Source organism: Equus quagga, chromosome 14 (genome assembly GCF_021613505.1).
Source record: "Equus quagga isolate Etosha38 chromosome 14, UCLA_HA_Equagga_1.0, whole genome shotgun sequence".
NCBI lineage: Eukaryota > Metazoa > Chordata > Mammalia > Perissodactyla > Equidae > Equus > Equus quagga.
The window spans coordinates 39,334,414-39,354,490 of NC_060280.1; the positions used below are offsets into that span (position 1 = coordinate 39,334,414).

The 20,077-nt window shown below is 47.1% G+C and overlaps 1 protein-coding gene across 3 annotated transcripts in view; it reads right to left on the reverse strand.

The window, feature by feature from the left end:
- ME3 (malic enzyme 3) overlaps positions 1 to 20,077 on the reverse strand; it is a 178,866-nt gene that overhangs the window by 48,383 nt on the left and 110,406 nt on the right. For all 3 annotated transcript variants that reach the window (XM_046684600.1, XM_046684599.1, XM_046684601.1), the window contains exons 5-6: positions 15,355 to 15,430; positions 6,489 to 6,650 (exon numbers count right to left, since the gene is read on the reverse strand). In XM_046684600.1, coding sequence (XP_046540556.1) covers positions 6,489 to 6,650; positions 15,355 to 15,430 — 238 coding nt within the window. The remainder of the gene's footprint in view (positions 1 to 6,488; positions 6,651 to 15,354; positions 15,431 to 20,077) is intronic.

Consider the following 20,077-nt stretch of genomic DNA (forward strand, 5'->3'; position numbering starts at 1 on the left):
CCCGATTCTTATAGAGATTAAAGGGTCCACAGGGAGTTATAATTTGTAATGTTGCCAAGCCACAGATTTGAACTGCTGGCGCATGAGGCAGTGAAGAGTGAATTCCTCAGTGTGGTTTCTGGAGTGAGTCAAATTCTCCAGTGGTATCGAAGAATTTTAGGATTTTCCAAAACTTTCTCTGTATATCTGCATGAAGGTGAAAGGTCAACCATCATGAGGTTCTGTTGAGATATGACTATAAAAAATTTAAGTCCTTATGTTTTACTTTTATACTAAAATGTTCTATGCCTGAAATACTTTAAAACTAAGCACACAAAAAAATCAAAAAGAAAGTTTCTATATGGAGATGACACTAAAAAATAGCTCCTTATATTTTACAGAACTTTCAAACAATTCAGTCCTTCTGAATCTAAAGCAATCTCATCCTTCTGTCTTAACATATTCTCATCCCCATTCGACAGGTGAGGAAGGTCGAGTCCAAGGGTTTAAATAACTCGGCCAAGCTCACACAGCCTGAAAGTGGCTAAGCTGAAACTGAGCCTTGCTTTGACTGGGTCTCATGACAGTGTCCTTTCCGCCTCGTCATTCGACATTGTAGGGAGCAGGGACCCTGGGGGCAGCTGCTCACTCTCTGCCTGGTCCTCCTGGAAGAGTTCAGTAGTAATGGATTATTGTGTTCCAAGATAAGAAATCCACATTCTGCCCAGTGTCCACCGACTGAGGATGACTGCCAGCAAGGTGTGGGCCTGTGAACTGACCTGGGCACTCTCCCTCAGCCCTCCTCTATGCTTGACTTCCTCACACAAATGTTCAGAAGTTTTCAGCAGATAGTATTGCCAGATAAAACACAGGACACCCGGTTAAATTTGAATTTCAGACAGGCAACAATTTTTTTTAGTCTAAATATGTCCCAAGTATTGCATGGAACATACTTACGCTAACAGAATGATTAGCTATTTATCTGAAATTTAAATTTAACTGGCATGCCATATTTTTCTTTGCTAAATTTGGTAACCCTCTCAAGAGAGGCAGAAGGAATCTTGAAGTTGGGAGGCAGTGGACTGCAGAGTTAAGGGCACTGCCGGCCTGGTGGCCCTGGTCAGGATGTTCCCTCCGAGCACCATCAGTGTGGCCTGGCTTTAGAAGCAGAAGGGATTCTGGGCTTTGGAATCGGATGGACCTGGGTTTGAATTTCGGCTCTGTCACTTAACTAGCACTGTGACTTTGGGTAAGGTATCTAACTTCTTGTTCCACTTCATTTCTCTTCTCTGTCAAATGGGGATAATGATGATCTCTATTGCATAATGCAAGCTCTTTGGGGAAAGGGTCCTTATTCCCTGCGTCTCCCCGGTGATTTCTACAGTGCTGGCACAGGGAAGGCCCCAAAGCGGTTACTGATGTGAATGACACAAGTCCCAGAACTGGGTGAAGGAGATCCTGAATTAAGAACTATGAAGGTCTCAGAAAGCACCTGTTTCAGCTTCCTCCAAATGAGTTTGTGAGGCCCAGAAAGGTGAAACGAGCTGCCAAGCTCACACAGCAAACTTGGTGGGAGCAACAGGATGGAAACAACGGCTTCCAGAACAGGGGTTTGCCCAGGTGGGACCAGCTTACTCACCTCTGAGCCCTGCTGCTTCCTCTCTGTTAGATAGTCGCCAAGGTCCCTTTAGAACTAAGTACGTTTATAACTCTAACTCTAGTTTAAGGCCTCTATTCAAAGCATGTAAGGAGAACTTTCTCCTCTGCCATGAGTGTTGAATGCACCTCTACGGCTGTCTGCCCAGCTCTGCCCTCCCAAGGTTTTTCTTGGAGACAAAATGTCATGGAAAACAAAATGGGTTTCCTCCTCTTCACTTGCCATATCAGTGAGCACTGGGTTTAAGCTGGAAGAGAGATGAACCTCCTGGCCCTGAAAAATATTTATCTTGCATAGCAACAGGCACACAAAGATGTTACTCAGAGAGCATCTGAGGTCTGGGGAGGTCATGGGATTGGGTTCACTCTGTGGACACAGTGCACGTCCCTCCTCAGGGTGGCAGTTCTGTCTGCCATGCATTTCTTTGGGAGCTCAGTTAAGCCCAAGGGGAAGCTACAAAGATCCTAAGAAGCACAGCCTCACTGATCACATGTGCATAGGCAGCCAGTGCCTCTGACGGCACCACATGGTGAATGCTGACTCTATGAGCCGCAATAATGACAATCGTGCAAGGTGGAAGAAACTCTTTGACACCCAGTTCTGTTAGCGATCTCATGCTTCCTCAGCAATCCAGTAACACCCCCAGGCACCATTTACCAGGCTCCATTGATAATCTGTTCCCGTGTTCTTCTCCCCCAGCCAAGATGACTCTCCTCCATGCCCCCATTAGTCAGTTCCACAGAGACTTACACAGCATCTTGTGGTGAGGTGAATCCACTGAGGCTCAAGACTTCTCCCAGGAGAAGACCTCTACAGCTCAGCCAGCCCCCCAGGCTGCCCCGCAGAACCCTCTTCCCACGTGAAACTAGGGAGTTGAAGGAGAAGTATTTCAGGTCCCTTCTAATGTGGACAGTCTGTGACTCTGTCTGATGGGTGTGGATGCAACAAAATGTGCAAACCAATCCCCACACAGCCATGAAGGAGGCTGAGACAGGTGCTCTGCATAACTGGGAGGGCCCCCTCAACCTGCCCCTTTGGAACTTAACTGTGGGATGTCCCTTCTTCATGGGATCACTGCCCCACATATTTATTTTTCCACACCTCCTTGGTGTCGGCAGGTAAAGTGACTCAGAGTTTCAGGGATGCAGACAGCAGATGTTTTTCTCCAACAGGAAACCTGGAGGGGTGTTTTCTTTGACTCTGATTAAAGCTCTTGTTGCCGCGGGAGTTTTTATAGAGACATACACACAGATGGTCTGGCTATTCTGACACCCCAAACCCTCATAACATCACCCTCGCTGCACTGACACGGAAGATGAAAGTTGCAAGGCTGAGCCTCCCTCTCCTCTTGCTCTGGTTTCCTCTGGGGGAGAGATACACCCCAAGACTTCTGGGGGGAAAATCTAGCACACGGATTCACTTTTAAAAAGACCTGTAGTGTGGGAGATCACACAGTCAATCCATCTGAAAAGAGATAAATCACTGTCTTGCCAATGTCGGCCACTTAGTAACTTTGGATTTTTGTGTCCTGAGTTTTCTGAAGAGTGTCTGGTGGGAGTCTGCCTTTCTTTGGAGGGGGAGGACCGTGGAAGCAGCATTAGTACATCTGACGTGATCTTGAGTGTCCATGGATCCAGGCTGTGCAAAATATCTACTTTCCCAGTCTCCATTACCCAGTTTATAACACAAACACCCGACCTCTTGGAGCAGCGTGCCGTGGAGGACAAGGCAGCTCTGTAGCCAGAGAGACCTGGGTTCAAACCCCAGAGCTGTGGGACCTGAGGTAAATAGTTAACATGTTTCCGCTCCAGTTTCCTCATCTGTAAAATGAGAAGAAGATCTCACACAGCTGTTATGAGAATTAAATGAGACTAAAGGCCTAGAGCTAGGCCTGGCACACTGCAGGTGCTGGTAATGGTCTCACTGGACTGGGTGGGAACTGCTTTCTCTCACCCCCAGGGTGTTGCAAGGACAGGTCAGGCTGTGTTCCCTCCTCTCAGCTGGGGAATACGCTGGTCCTTCCTGACAGGAGGGAGTAGAGCCAGGGGAAGCTCTCTTCCTTCCACACCCAGGAGGGAGAGGTGACTCAGAGGCCTAAAGCCCCAGGGTGAGAAGTAGCCACTTTGAGTAGATGTAACACATTAGCCATTAAAATGATCAATCGGGTGACAGTGTTGAAACACTGACAGCTAGAATATTCCACCCACGCCTGGCTCTCATTTATCTCCTCATGCCTAGCAGAGTGCCTCATACCTACTAAACACTCCATAAACTTTTGTTAAGCAAGGAAAGAGAAAGTGTTCGCAAAATAATCTTCATGGAAAAAATCAGAACAAAATTATGAACACATGATTATAACAAGGTAATAACTACATCTATGTACGTACATAGACATGTATTGGAAGGGAGTGCAAATGTAGCATTGTGGGAGAGATGTCATTTCCATTTCCTTTAAAAATTTTGAATAATGTTTTAAAGTTACTTTAGTAAGAAAAATTCTAAAAATCAAGAGATGACCTTTACTTAAAAAGCAACAGAAACCAAGGCAGCTGGTGTGGGTGTGGTGTGGGGAGAGGAGAGCAGATGTGGGGTCGGATCCCAGCCCTGCCACTTCTAGCGGATATTCTTGGGCAAATTAAGCTCTCAGGGCCTTGGTTTCTTCAACTGTAAAAAGAGGGTAATAACCAATGCTCCATTCACAGGGTTACTGTCAGACAAACAGGTGGTCTGTGAAAACGGCCTGGACATGATTACTCGTAGTTTTCTGCCATCTTTTCTGGTGGATTTGTTACAAGTTGGGGCCAGCTCTAAACTTCAGGACATCATTGCTGGGTGCTGGACCTTCAACGACAAAGGATCTTAATGCACCTGCTAGAGGCAACCATCAACCTTCCAGGGAATGCAGTGGGGCCAGATTCAAACTCAAGCTGTTCTGTTTCTTGTCTAGAGCCAGCGTTTAAGAGAGAGAGTGAAGGTCTCAATTAAAGCCAGTTGGAACACAGCAGGAGGAGTTGGATGGGAAGAATAAAACAAAGTTTGCTACACTCATCCAAGCATGGGTGATTCCACAGGTATTTTTTGAGACCAAAGGACAATTTCAGCAAAACCCAGGCATCTGGCTGGGCAAAGGAACCACTGTATGGAGCAAACCTTGAAGACTGGTCTTGATGAACAACTGTAAGGCTGTGCCACCATCCAGCCTCCTGTCATCTCCTAGGCTGGTAGGGAGGTACATGGAGAAGAAGAGCATTACAGGTGGAAGACACTCAGAAACATGCTGGTCCAGTCCTTCATGCTACCTGAAGGGATCAAGTCTAGATCGGTGCAGGGAGTCACCTGCTGTCAGTGGTCCTGGGGCCAAGTTCCTGCTTCCCAGTCAAGTACTTTTCCTACTCCCTTGTCCTCCCTCAGCCCACTTCCACCTCCACGATTTCTCAGCTGTTCAGCAAGGTCTGCCCCAGCCCCGCTGAGCCCTCATTTTACTGTGTTGTGGATGAAGCCTGAATAAACATCATTCCTCACCAGGAGCTACAGTGCTCATTCTTGTTTAGAAATGGGGACATATGGTTTCCAGGGAGGAGGAAGGCCATGCAAAGAGTGGTAGCAAGTTTTATTGAGAGAGATCACCACAGAATGCAAATGAGTATAACCTTTTTGACAATATGAATCAAGGGTCTAAAAAAATGACCATTCCTTTTACCTCAATATTTCTATTTCTAGGAATTTATCTTAAGGAAATAATCAGAGATAGAAACAAAGACTGATTTGCAAAAATGGGTATCAGGTCACAGTTATATTTGCAAGAAGACTAGAATCAACCTAAGTATCTGAAAGTGGGGGGTTCTTATGAAAATTACAATACATCAAGCAGCTATAAAAATGACATTGTGGAAGAATGGTTAATGACCCGGGAGAAAACTCAGGACATACATTAAGTTTAAAAAAGCAAAATGCAAAAGTGTATATGCAATATAATCCCAATTCTATTTTTATGAATGCTTTGGGGGCAAAAAGGCTGGAAAGAAATATACCAAAATGTAAATAATGATTAGTATTGGTTGTATGACTGATATTTTATTTTCAATATTTCTCTGGATTCTCTCAATTTTTTAAAAGATGAACTTGCACTGATTTTAAACTCAGAGATAAATGTCATTAAGAAGGAGTTCTTGGATATTTTTCAATGTCCTCTAACACAGAGACGCAGAGCTGAGACGGCAGACATGCACAGACACCAGGTCCCAGGGTAGTGGTACCCAGAGCAAACAAACTCTTGGCTGGGGTTTCAGATCCTTAAATCCAAAACCACTTGGAATCCTACAGGTGGATCTCAGCTTGGGTCAGTATCTCTCCCTGGGCGCGCAGGACCCTTATCTGTCTGACTCAGACATTTCAGCCCTTGGCCCTGGTGCTTTGAGTTTTAATCCTTTCACTGAGGCAGCTCCCTCTAAAATGCTGAAAAAACCCGCCCCGCAGCCACTCCCACCTCCATCAGTGGTCCTCTTCAATACAGGATCAGAGAGAGGCCTTGAGGGCAATGGAAGCTTCCTGGAGTTACGGAGCAAGAAAGCCCAAGCAGGTGTCATCATGGCATGGAGGATGTCAAGGGGGTAGGGGAGCAAGGAGACCCAGCAGTGGCTGGGGGAAGAGAATGGGGCTGGGAGGGCGGGATGGGCAAGCAGGGAGGAGAAAGGTCCTCCACTTCACCGCTGTGTAGGGAAAGTGACCTGGCAGGGGACCCAGGGAAGAACTGGCCCAATGCTGTGTAGATATGACCGCCCCACAAAGGCACTCCCCACCATCCTAGCCGCCACCTCTGGCCCCAGAGCTCCTGGCTGGGGCAGCACCTTACCTCATTGTTGGTGCCAACATCCAGCAGGACGGGGAGGCACTGCTGCGGGTTGACCCCTCCGCACGCCGTGTACAGGGCCAGCTTGCCCACAGGGATGCCCATGCCGTAGCAGCCCAGGTCTCCCAAGCCCAGGATGCGTTCCCCATCAGTCACCACCACGGCCTGAAAAACACAGCAGGGTACCATCAATCAGGGACAGCGTCTCCTGAGACAAAGTGCTCATTTTAACAGCCCTAGCTTGACAGGCCTGACAAGTGGACGCCCACAGTCTCTGCAGGGGGCTGAAACAGCTTGTCTGGGATAAGGATTCATTCAGCTGTGGGTGGCAGGTCCTTCTCCCACCCAACCTCCCCTTCCTGGCAGGTTGGTGAGAAACCCCACTGAGGTGAGATGACAGAAAAACACCTGCCCTACATTCTGAGGTTCAGGATGGGAGCTGCAAAAACAGCTGGAAGGAAACCACATCTGGTCACACTCCCTCAAAGAAAATGAGCAGACACTCTCAGCTTGAGATCTGAGGGGGCAGGGAGGGAAGGACATAATGAAAAACAAGTGTTCGTGCTGCTGCTACAACCCCACAGTTTGGAGACCAATGTGAGTGCTCTCGGGCCGGCTCCTGGTATAATAAATCCAATTTGCAAAGGACAGAGCTCCTTGTGACATCTGCGAGGGTCACTATTTCACATGTAACCACGAGGGTTCTCAAGCTGTACTGGGATTACCTTTGTGTTTTGGCAAATAATCAGAGGGTCTATTAGGTACTAGAGCGAGTGCTAATTCCAGGCTTGCCTGCTGTGAATTGACAGATGCTGTGAAGCTGATGACAGAAATCATTACATGATTATGACAGACATTCATTTATTCACCCCTTTAATACATACTGATGATCACCTACTTTGCATAAAACACTATGCCAGATCCTGGGGGATGGAACATCAGCTTGCTCATCTTTAAAAACAAGTATGCATGGATCCAGCCCTTAAAGAACTAAGGGACAAAAAGAGAGATGGAATGTGTATATTAATTAATTAATTATTTTATTGCGTCAATTTAACTTTATTGACTGTGATAATAGTTGTGGAGGAAACATGTATATTTAAAATCATCATTCTGGGAGGAAAGTGTGAGTGCAGTGAAAGCACAAGGGCAGCAAAGGTTGAGAGAAGGGAGAGTTACTTCCTGTAGGGCAGCCCTTCACAGATGAGGGGACACACATGTCAGACCTTGGGCAGGTGGAGACTGTCCACTGGGGGCGTAGCTGGGGAGAAAGGCATTTGACACAAAAGGAAATTAAGATCCAGGGTAGAGGTGGGGAGGATGTAGGCTGTGTGTGGGAATGAGGAGGTGCAGGTTGCATGAAAGGAGAGAATGCAAAGTCAGGCAGGAGTGAGACCGTGAAGGGCCCTCAATGTAAGGCCAAGGAGAATGCCTCAGGGTGACAGTGAAGTTGTTTATAGGTCTCCCCAACCTGCTCACCATGGCTGGCTCCCTCATCTCTAAATGAGTTAGGTTTACAGGGCCACCCATTCCCACTGGAACCTGGCTTTGGGTCAGGACTTAGGACAAGCTCTGAGGTGTAGATGTCCTGATTGGCCCCAAGTCTTGGCCCATGGGCACCACAGGGGTCAGTTCGATGCATGAAGCTGGGCACTGGGGATGAAGAGTTTATAATCCAGGACCCAAAGTGTCCATGGCAGCTTCTCACTTCTATTCTCTCTCTCTCCTGGAGGGAGAGCACACAAGGGCTGCTGCTGCCTTTTGGTAGAAGTAGGAGCTGAGATTCTTAAAAACACTCCTTTGCTTCTGGAAAGGGGGTTCTGGAGAGTTTAACAGACCCATGAAGATCATGATATTCCCTCTTAGTTTGGGCTCCTGCCTATATGCAGAGTGCTCACAGCCCACGTCTCATCTCCTCCTCCCCAGAGCCTGGCAGGGAGGCAGGTCTGAGATTGTTATCCCGTCTCACAGGTGAGCAGACTGAAGCTCCAACACCTGCACGTTCTATACAGATTTGTTAAGGATCAGCCACCTACCAGGGACTGGTCTGGATGTTTCCACATTGCTTATCTTAGAAAGATTAGATGACTTACCGAGGTCACCTTGCTTGTGTGTGTGGCAGGTAAGGGATTCATCATCAGGCTTTGTTCCTGGTTCAGGACTCTACCACCCCATTGGGCTGTGTCAGAGCACCTGTGCTCTCGGCAAAGTTCTGCCCTGCCTCAGGGCCACCCTCTCCGCAGCCTGCCTCTCACCTCCTCCTGGCAGCTCTCCCTGCTGGAGCCTGGGACCAAGGCCAGGCATTTCTCTAGCATCTCTCCTAGTCAAAGCTTTCTTATTCTGGTTCCCATTCTCTCAGAATTTCTCTCTGCTGAGGGGCAATGAGTGACATGGGGTTAAACCAAGGAAATCAGCTACCACTCCAGGGGGTTATCCCTACAACTCAGGGGTCTTGCAAGATGGTGATGGGGCCCTGCAGTGCTGCCCTCCCAGCCTGGAAATGACCAAGGGCACCCTATTTCATGCCTGACTCCTCTGAAGGAATCAATGTCTCACCTCCATCTGTCGTCCACTCTCAATCCTACGGGACTAATGGTTGGCTTATTGCAACAGCTTCACACCCAGACTGCTCGCCTCGCATCTTTCTTCCTTCCAATCTCTCTTACCAAACAATGTCAGAGTCATCATATCAAAAGCTCATTTTCATTACACCATTTTCAGGCTCAAAGACCTTTAGTGACTTCTAAGTGTCCACAGAATAGAGCCCATAATGCTTAGCTCTTTAATGACCGAATTCAATATACCTTCTGAAACCTATCTCCTGCTGCTCATCTGCACACCACTGCCTACTCTAGCAAACTGGCCTCCTCACTCCTGCCAGACACGCTCTGAATTCACTTATAATCTCTCACCTCTCACATTCCTCTCTCCTAGCAGGCCCTTCTCTTTCTCCTGCAGCGTAAACCTCACCCATTACAATCGACTTCTCCTACCACACAGCTAGCCTGCTTACCCTTCCTGCCTGCCTGCCTGCCTGCCTTCTGCAGATAGTTATTAAGTACCTACTGCTTGCCAAGCCCTGCATAAGGTGCTACTTAAACATTTGATGGTGACAGCATTTGGGTTCTTATTTAACATTTTTCAAAACGCGCATTTTATCTCACTGAATAGTGTAAAGGTTAATGGCAGGGGTTTTAGAGTTTGATAACCAGTATTTGAATCTAGGCTCCTTGATAACATACTATATGTAGTCTGGAGTAAATTTAATTTTTCTGATAGATTTTCCATAAAATGGGGATAATAATTCCTAACTCATAAAGGTTGTTGTAAAGATGAAATGAATTAATGTGTGTCTCCTTTTAAAACCATGTGCCTTGTATAAAGTAAGTGATCAGTAAATGGCCACTGCTCTTATGATTATAATGATGATTTTTGCGGGGGGGTAAAGACTATATATTCAAATTTGGAATTGTTTCATCTTTCTCCAGTTCAGCATTACCACAGAAAGACCATGTAATAATTACCTATTAAATGAGTGAAAAAAAAGGGAAACCAAGGGGAGATCTTGGCAAATGCAGCTTTTAAGAAAGTCTGCCCATGAAAAGCTCAAAAGCATTCTAACCTTCATATCTTCATCCATTCCAATGGCTTCTACTGTTATCTCTAAGCAGATAACATTTATAGCTAACTGTCTCCTGGATATTGCCACTTGGGTGTCCAATAGTCTTCCTCAAATTCCCCAAATCCTTAACCAAATGAATCCTCTTTTCCTTTTTACTCCTTTTAAACCTTTGACTTCTGCTGTCCTCCTTCCCTCTGTAACCTCCTATCTCCCAGGTTCAAAACCATCTAACCTGCTTTGACTCCCCTCTGTCATTAGGTAACCACAACCAATAGGTCACCAAGTTCTGCTGATCTGAATTATCCATATCTTTCCCATCTGTTCCATGATCTTCACTGCTACTGCCTTGGATCAGCCCATTCATCTCTCATGTGACCACTGCAGTGGTCTCCTGACTGGTCTCTCCACTCTTGGATTCTCCCCATTCCATTTTTCTGAAGCACACCGAGGTTTGTCACTTTCTTGCCCCCAAATCTCCAGTGGCTTCTGACGCCTATAAAATAAAGCTCAAGCATCTTTGAGTAGCATTTAAGGCCTTCCATGATCTAGGCCCAATCTGTCCTCTGAATTTCCCCTTTCTCTACTCAATGCTCCATCCAAACTAAAAAACTACTTCCAATCTTGCATAAGGTCCATATTTTCTTGACTAAATGCCATTTTACTCCTCAATTCCTATATCTCCTTGATCCAAATCCTACCATCCTTGCATGCCCCCAGGAACAGTACAAAAGGCACCTCTCTCCATGAAGTTTCCTTTCTGGAAGTTATCATCCCTCCTCTGAGTTCGCATAGCATTTTCCTCTCCCATCAGGCCACTGTGAGAATTTTCTCAACTGAAGAGAGCCACCTTGCCCAAAGTCACACCCCCTTGCCAGGGCAGCAGCCCTCAACCAATGACCAAAGAAGCAGGGGTCTGAAGGCCTGGCTCCCTTACCCCAACTCAGGATGACTTTGAAGGGCCATCCCAGCTCCAGAGCCTCCTCATGGGCTCAGTTGAGTCTTCCTTGAGAACTTACTCAGTCCAAATTCTTCTCTGCTCTCTCTTGCCTTCCCTCCCTTCTAAAGGTGTTCATCCCAAGAGCACTCCCCAATACGCTAATCTCCATCTCTGACACTGTTTCCCATGTAATCCAATTCTGACACTGAGTACAGGGATTTCACACATGGTGGGCCTGTGCATGACAGGGAGGCACTTGGCTCCAGCAATCTAGTCCAAGTTCAAATGCCCAAATGGCTGGTGCCCAGTGGAAGAGGACGCTCCCTTGGCTCCATTACCCAGTTGCACTCAGCACCTCCTCCCCAAAGCTGTTGGGACTGGGATGAGGGAGAGATTTAGGAGCTTGGGAAAGCTGTTGGAGAGGAAGGATACTCTCAGCTGAGCCTTCCTCCTGGCTCTGGGCAATGGCTGCTGTGGGAAAGAGTCAGGAAAGCAGTTCTCACTCCTCTTCGTGATTTACGCCAGACAGCTCTGGGTGGCCTGGCCCGCCCCCTCCTCCCTGAATAAGAGGGGCCCACGAAACTTCACCGGCGCCCTAGCCGTGGGCTTTGGCTCCACTTCCATCACAGCCTACTTCCCTGACATCTCTGTTTGCAGTTCTGCTTTCTGGCTGGGAAACCTTGGAAAGTCATCTTTTATCTTCTGAGTTGACTCAGAAGCTCCTCCAGACCACCCCTCCCCTCCTGCCATGCGGCCAACAACATCAGGGGCCAAAGATACCTGTGCCTTAAAAAACTCTGCCTCCCCTACTCAGCAGCTGCGAGGAGAGTGACTCAGTAGCAGGACTCGGTGGCATCAATGCTTATTTGTGGGTGACCACGGGTAAGTCACTTAACCTCAGCTGGCTGATCTGAGAAAAGACACACCCTTAACCCATTCTTCAGGACCCACCTTGGGGGTTTTAAAACCACTCCTTAGAACACTATGATCACAGTGACTGTGAGAATCAAACAAAATAATGAAGGGAAGTCTGCGTCAGCTCCAAAGTACCACGAAAGGGATAATGAGCAGAGAATCCCTACCTAGGTAGGGAGACCTTCGTCTCTGCTTTTTGAGGCAACTGAAGAAAACACATCAGTAAACAAGAAAGACTGCAGCTTGGAACATTCTGAACCTTTGAAAGGGCAGCCCTGGGGGTGAGGAGGAAGGACCCCCCAGTAAACGGCCAGTGGATGTGGACGCGGCAGGTTGTGGATTGGGGTAATCAGGGAGCAGCCCAATCAGCCCTAATTGACTTGTTCCCATGCCAAACTATAGGCCCAATATTCCAAACTCCTGGTTTTTCCAGAGAAGCCAGAAATCCAAGTTGGTTTTTGTTTGTTTGTTTGCTTGTTTTAATGAAGTGCCCTGATTTTAAAATGTTGCCTACAAATTCATAATTTTCAAAAACCACTCAGGGCCAAATCAAACAGGTCTAGGGGCCAAATCCACTGGCTGCCCATTTGTGGCCTGTGATTCCCAGGGAAGGGGGCCCCCTCCACAGCTGCCCTGAGGCCTCCGCAGCCTCCTCCCTATGCGGCTGTCTGCGTTACAGCTGCCTCTTCCGCCTCCAGCAACGACACCATCCCTTCAAGGGCCTTCAGTGCTGTACAGACTTTATCATGGTTAATCCTCACAACAGGAAAACAAAGTTCGGAGAGGTTATCGTCTGCACACACAGGTAAATGGAAGATTTAGCACCAGAACCTAGGTCTGTCTGATTGCAAAGATTCTTCTCCATAGTTACCAGGACTAACCCCAGGGTTTCTCCAAAGTGAAACAGGAATATAATTGAAGGGGCGGGGGAGGCCCCAGGCCTTCCCTAGTCCACTCCAGGGACCACTGGGCAATTGGTCAGCCAGTCACCCCGTCTGCTCCTCGTCTGCGGGCTCCTCTCTTTAGCAGCACAGACACAATCTACTGTAACTGTTTTTGGGTCAGTCTCTGACTAGCTGTGAGCTCCCTGTGGCTGGGCCTGTATATCATCTTTATCCCTGAACCCCCTGGGAGCTCTTACACAGTACATGTTTACTAAATGGTTGTGGAATGCAACTCATCTGCTCATGTAACTTATGCTTTCCCTAGAGGCTCTGGATGTCTCTCTTTATTCTAGGCCTGCTCAAGTCCCACCTCCTCATGGTGACCCCAAAGCCCCTGTTTGTCTTCCTCTAAAATCACAGCAGTAGCTGTCTCCATCTCTCTGGTAATTAGCATTGAGAATTGAGAAGGTTCTCAAAATATGTTTATTGGAGTCAATGTATACTTGGTAGCTAAGGTTCTATTCTGAACTCATATCTTGGTTTCCCAACTCAAATGAAGCAATTTTGGGCCAGGGCCTGTGTTTTTCTCATTCCACATTCCTCGAAGCAGGGCCCTGGGTATACTTCTGTAAGTTGTGTCCTGATAAGAAGAGCAGTTGGAACCTGAAATTCAGCCTATGAGCCCCTCACCAAGCCCCCGCGCCAACCTGGAGGAAGGAGTGCCTTTTTTACTGGTTAAGTGGGGGTGTCTTTACATCATTCTTTCTAATTCTTCATAACTTGCACAAAGGCATTATATGTGTCAGTGGAGACCCCGGCTCTCCACTCCCAGCACTGTGCCTGGTACATGGAAGATGCTCATTGCATTGTTCATTCAACTCAGTAAGCATCTCCTCAGCACCTACTATGTACGAGGTTCCACTGCGGCTGAACTGTCCAGGAAGGTGGGGAAGATTAGTTTGCAGGACCTCAGCAGTGCTCCCCACAGGGCAGGTGGAGTTAACTTCCCGTGGAGTGAGCTCGCCTCCCTTAATTATAGATTCATCCTGGACACGCCCTGGAAACTTGCTTCTTCTGGGACTGGGACCAAAACCTGCACAGCCAACGCAGTGCCAAGGCTTGTATGCAACTGGAGTCTAAGCAGTTAAGCAGGAAGGAGAAGCACAGGACAAATCACACCCAGACAGAGGTGTATGAAATGAGCTCTTCACCGTGGCTAGGACTGAAGTCCAAGGGCCTTGGCTGTGGCTCAGGCCTGGTTCCTGGGAGCCAAGCTCCTGCCCTACCTGCCCTGGTTCTGAATGTTACCACTCCCCTAGAGGGCCAGAGGGGCTGGGACACAAAGACAGGTAGGGAGAGAGAAGCTGCATTTGGTGCCTGATGGAGAGAGGTGGCTCAGGGAACTGGCATGGATGGAGGGAGGGGGGCCCTTGAGAGGAGACAGTGGTGGCGTGCCACAGGCTCCCAGTGCAGGCAGGGTGGTGTGAGCATTGGCCCTGAGGGGTACTAATACTGTACTGGGTCATCTCCACCCCTCCCAGCTCGTGTGTCAGGAATGCCCTCACCAAGCTGCCACCGGATGTTTTGTATTTTTGCTTCACCCATTTTGTCTGCAGCAGTGACAACAATCTTAGGTGCCAGAGGCCCTCACACTCTTCCACAGAAGTCCGTACGGCAGGAGGAGACCTGGGGATGTAGTCAGAGGCTAACAAATTTCTACAGTGCTACGTGTTTTATATTTTTAAATTAACACAAATTTTGCCTTCTAAATTACATCCTGTTTATTATATAAAAATGTTGTCTCCTTAAACGTTTTGAGTAAAACTGGTATTTCAGGGAAAAGTGTCAGGTTTATTCAGTCACTTTGCATATACATCCCCCTACCCCTCCACACACTGCTGTGTACACCCAGGTGTGACGGTGTTGTTCATCATAAGCTTTTTCTCTTGGTGCAAAATGTCTCTGCCCAACATCCCAGTCTCTCTAAGGCATAAGTGTCCAAACCCTACCCCTTAGCTCGAGGGGCCGTTCCAATGTCACCTCTCTTATGAAATCTTCCCAGATTCCCTTTAGGCTAAAAGTAATCTCTTTGAACACCCTTAGCTCTTACTTTGGGCCTGTTTATCAAGCTCCACCTTGTTTGTCTTTTGTGTCTCTGTCTTATTTTCCTCATGAAAAGTCAGCTCCTTAAGAAGAGGGTTTATGCCTGATGCCAGTACCCACCACGGAAACTGGCACCATACATTTAGTAGATACTCAGTACGATCTGAACATATCTTCACGCTACTATTACTAACAATAATAACACAGGGCAATTTCACATGGGTGCCTGGTTAATGCAAACCTCTGTTCCTGGTACGTTTGTGCTTGGCTATGGTGTGGGCCTGGGAATGGGGTATGGGATCCTGCCTTCAGTGTCGCAATGCTCATTTTATAGCTGGGAATGACTCTGGTCCAGGCTGAATAGATTCACCCCACAACAGAACAACAGCAAAGAAAATAGGATCATACCTTAATATCGTCTTCTGGCCAAGAGTTCAGCATTGTTGCAAGATGGCCTTTGTCATGAATGGTGATAAACAGCCCACTAGGAGAAACAAAACATGTACACACAGAGAAAGCAGGCAGTCAGACTAAGAACAGAGCAAAGACCACAAGTACTGTGTATCATTGCATCGCATGTATCACTGCCCACAGGCCTGGGCAAGGAGGGGTCGCTGCCCAAAGCCCCAATAGTTTAGAGGGCCCTGCTCCAAATGCTCCTCTCCACAGGGCAAGGAGTCCACGGGGCCGAGGGATGTGCCCACCTGGAGCCTGTGCTGACCAAAGCCTGCACCCTCCCTTCCTCCATCTAGACTAAGCACACAGGACCCCAGAATTCTCTGACTGCTTGGCCCCAAGGCTGCTTCCAGGGGCTATGTGGGCCTCCTCTCTGGGTCCCTCCAAGTACAGACCACACTGTGGTGGGTGGATTCCTAGGACTGCGGCTGTGACTGGAAATTGGACATGTGGGTTGGGGTCTCCAGACACATGTACTTGAGGCCCCTGGCAGCGGGGGATGGAGCTAAGGATGGGAAGAGGGGTGGGCTGCTAGCTGTGAGCCAGTTTTCTCTGCACCACTAGAGTCTGAGAATTCTAAATTCACACTTGGCTTTCCAGACCATCGTGAAGGTATACTTGTAAAGGCAGGAGGATGGAACATATTTTACCTAACAGTTTATTAGCTTAATTTAGAATTTTTAATGTTTAGGCCTAGGTATGCGGACCTCAGTCTTCTGCTCTGGGATCAGAGGTGAGAGAAAATGCGTACCTGGGATGGGGGTGGGGGTGGTGCAGAGGATGGCAGGTTAGCTTGTGCCACTTCCTTCTTCTCCCTTTTTGTCCAACGCACCTACCATAGAGGCTCCTTTTGCCCATGAAGTGCCAGGGTCAAACGCTCAATCTGTTTAGCCAGTGTGAGTGGCTGGGGAGGTGTGGAGAACAGTTGCCCCTTCTAATTTCCCTGGTTAAATCAGAGAGGACTTCTAAAAAACGCTTTGTGTGGCTTCGTGGGGTGCTCAGATTTTGGATCCATCATTTAAATCATGCCTCAGTCAATGCTGTAAACACCTAGGCCTTGCTCTTTGGTCTCACCAATCTTGTAAAACCCCTAACCCTGGATAAACCCACTTTCTGCAACCTGTGTGCCTCCACCCAGGCAGCCGAAGGCAGCTGTAGAAAATCCTACCATTGACTGGCATCACCATAAATTCACCACTGTTAACCCATGGGGACGGCCCAATCTTCGTTCTTACGGTGTTTCTCTGGTCAAAATTCACTCTTTTCACTCTTTGCAAAGAGTATTTTAAACTTCTCTGTTCTCAAACCTCCAACCACCTCACCTCTCCCACCTCTCATCACCATTCCCTTAGTGACCTTGCCTCTGATGGCACATGAAACCATGGGATGGCATCTCTGCCAGCTTCCCGCCAGCAAACCAATGAACTTCTGCATCTGCAGCCAACCCCTTCATTCCTCCTGTTCCTACGAATTCTGCAGATCCTTACACTGTTGATTATCCATTGTCTCTCTCTCTCTCACGCTACTAGATTTTTCCATTAATTTCCCATCAGCTCTAAAATATGCCCAAGTCTTTATCATCTTAAAAACTTCTGGCTTCTGGTAGTGACAGAGTTGCTTGGACGGAAAAAGCTTTCTTCAGATAACAATGACAAAATTATTAATTTTTAAACAATTTATATTATGTTATAAAATTTGGAGATATACATATATATGCATATATATTTTTAAGGCAATGGAGGTTGGCCAAAAGCAGGCCAAAACTGGAGGAGAATCTATATCTTGAAAGTTGCAAATTTGCAGGTTTTTGCCTGAGGGCAGTCTAGTCTGCAAGGAATTTAGGGCAGCAGAAAGCCAAAGCCTGACTAGCTTGAGGTTTCAGAGAACCGAGTTGGACCGGGAAGAGCAGCCAGAAAGTGAAGGGGGAATTTCTGGAAGGGAAGGAGTTGCAGAGAAGATGAACCCCAAAGTCTGTGTATAAAACCTGCCCAAATCATCGGCTGACGTTCAACGACACATCCAGGAGGGCCTGGCAAGAAAAGCTGCAGCTGGAAGCTTAAAGAACTGAGCTGAGATTTCCCCTGCTGCCAATGAGGAGAGACAGGGTTTGGAATTTGAGTCCAGCCACGTTAACTCCCTCGTGGGACAAAAATTACTCTTCTGAGGAACACAACAGAATCCAGAGTCCAAAAAATCCACAGTGCACGGAGGTCCCTTATCATACTCTGCTTACTTTATATATGTTAGACATTTTCCAAAATAACAAAATTTAAACAAAACAACAAAAAAACACTACCAAACCCCAAACTATTCTTGACTTCGAAATTCCTTGCCAAGACTGTTCTCTCTTTCCTCTCTTCCATAGCCAACCTTCTTAAAAATGTCGTCTGCACTAGCTACCTCGATTTCTTCATCTCCCATTGCAATATGTCTTTTCTCAATATCAGGCTGCCCAAACTGCTCTTCCTGAGGCTACCAATGACTTCCACATCCCTAAATGCAAGAGAGCTTTTAATCTTCATCTCCTTTGGCTTCTCAGCAGCATCTGACACTTTTAACCACTCCCCTCCCACCCTTTGGCTTCTGTAACTCTACTTTCTTCAAGATTTCCTCCTACCTCTCTGGCTGCTCCTCCTTAGATTCCCAGGCTAGGTCATCCAGCTACTAGGTGTTATAATTCCTAAAAAAGGTGTACTATCCCACCTTCCTTCTTACTCTTATGCTTACTGTATGTGATCTCATCAGTGCCCAAGGCTTCTGGCCAGTAGCTCTCAAATATCTGTACACTAGTTTCTTATCTTTGGTACTATTGACATTTTGAGTTGGATAATTCTTTGCTGTGAGGTGTGGGTTGTCCTGTGTATTGTAGGATGTTGGGCAGCATCCCTGGTCTCTACCCACTAGATGCCAGTAGCCCCCATATCCTGTTGTGACAAATAAAAATGTCTCCAGGGGCCTGCCGGTGGTGCAGTGGTTAAGTTTGCACGTTCCGCTTCTCAGCGGCCCGGGGTTCACCGGTTTGGATCCCGGGTGCGGACATGGCACCGCTTGGCAAAAGCCATGCTGTGGTAGGCATCCCACGTATACAGTAGAGGAGTAGAGGAAGATGGGCACAGATGTTAGCTCAGGGCCAGTCTTCCTCAGCAAAAAGAGGAGGATTGGCAGTAGTTAGCTCAGGGCTGATAGTCCTCAAAAAAAAAAAAAAAAAAAAAAGTCTCCAGACATTTACACATGTCCCCTGGGCGGCAAAGTTGCCCCTGGTTCTGGATCATTTCCTAGACCTTTATATTTAACTGCCAGCTAACCCTCTCCCTTTACATGTCTCAAAAGCACTTCAAACTTAACATGTCCAAAACCAAATTTATGATCTAATCTTCTACCACTGACTCAAAGACAAGACAAAACAAAGACTTAAGCCAAACCTGATTCTCTTCCTTTGCTCCCTTTCTCAGTGAAAATTACCCCTGTACACGAATTTAACAGTCCCAAACCTCCGGAATCATCCTTGACACTTTCCTCTCCCCTTTTATACAACCTGTCGCCAAGTCATTCAATTCTACTTTCTAAATAGCTCCTGGTTCATATGCTTCGTTCATCCACCTCCCTGGTCCAAGTTCCTGACATCTCTTCCCTAAGGAGCCACAACAACTTTGTAACATCCCTTCTTATCTCTCTCCAGTCTATTTTCTATACAGTAGAGAGAGTGACGTTCTTGAAATCAAAGTCTTACTACGTTATCCCTTGTGCTGAATATCCTTCGAGTCTTCCCATAATCTTAGAATAAAAACCAAAGTTTTTAACATGGCCTGGCTGTAAGGCCCTTGTCAACTTCTCCACTTCATTCTTACTTCCTTCCCCAGTTGTCAGCCACACTGGTCCTCTCTCCCTTCCTCCATGTGCCATGGTCTGCTTACCCCAGGGCCAGTTCACATAGTATGTCCTATTCCTGGCACACCTGCCTCTCCTTGCTCTTTGTTTACTTAATTCCTACTCATTCTTCTGATGACTTCCAAGTCAAAGCTAAGACTCTCTGTTCCATATTCTGAAAGTACCCCAACCCTACATATGCAAACTTATTATAGTTATTTGTGTGGCTATTTGGTTAATATCTTTCCCCCTCAGTAGAGTGTAAGCTTCATTGGGACAAGGTCTGCAATATTTTTGTTGCTGTTGTAGTTTACCACTCTATGCCCAGGCTTAGTCTATAATAGATGCTCAACATATAATTTTTGAGTAAGTGGAGAAGTGAGTAAGTGGACTATGATGATGGTTGAAAGTTGAGGGATGAGGATGAAGGCTACTGAATAAAGTTGGAGTGAAGGAAATTTGATATGTTGTATCATGCGCAAGGGGTCATTGTGCTGGGCTGGGTGGTGCTGGGCTGTGCCCTGTGGCTTAGACTGGGAAGATGTGCATACGAAGGCAGGTGGACAGGCCAGGGAAGAAGAAAACCCCACAGCTTAAGACTTGGGGGTTGCAGGGCTCTTTCCACCATATTGATGGGGGGCAACGTGAGTGTCTGATTTAACTTACTCATGAGGTTTGAGAGTAAGTTCCAGGCATTTTGCCGTGCCATTCTGAAATGACCATGACAAAAATTAAGCTTCAGATTGCCTTCTTGGAACTTGTTTCTAAGGATAATCTCTAGACAATTTGAGTTTGGAAAATCACATTG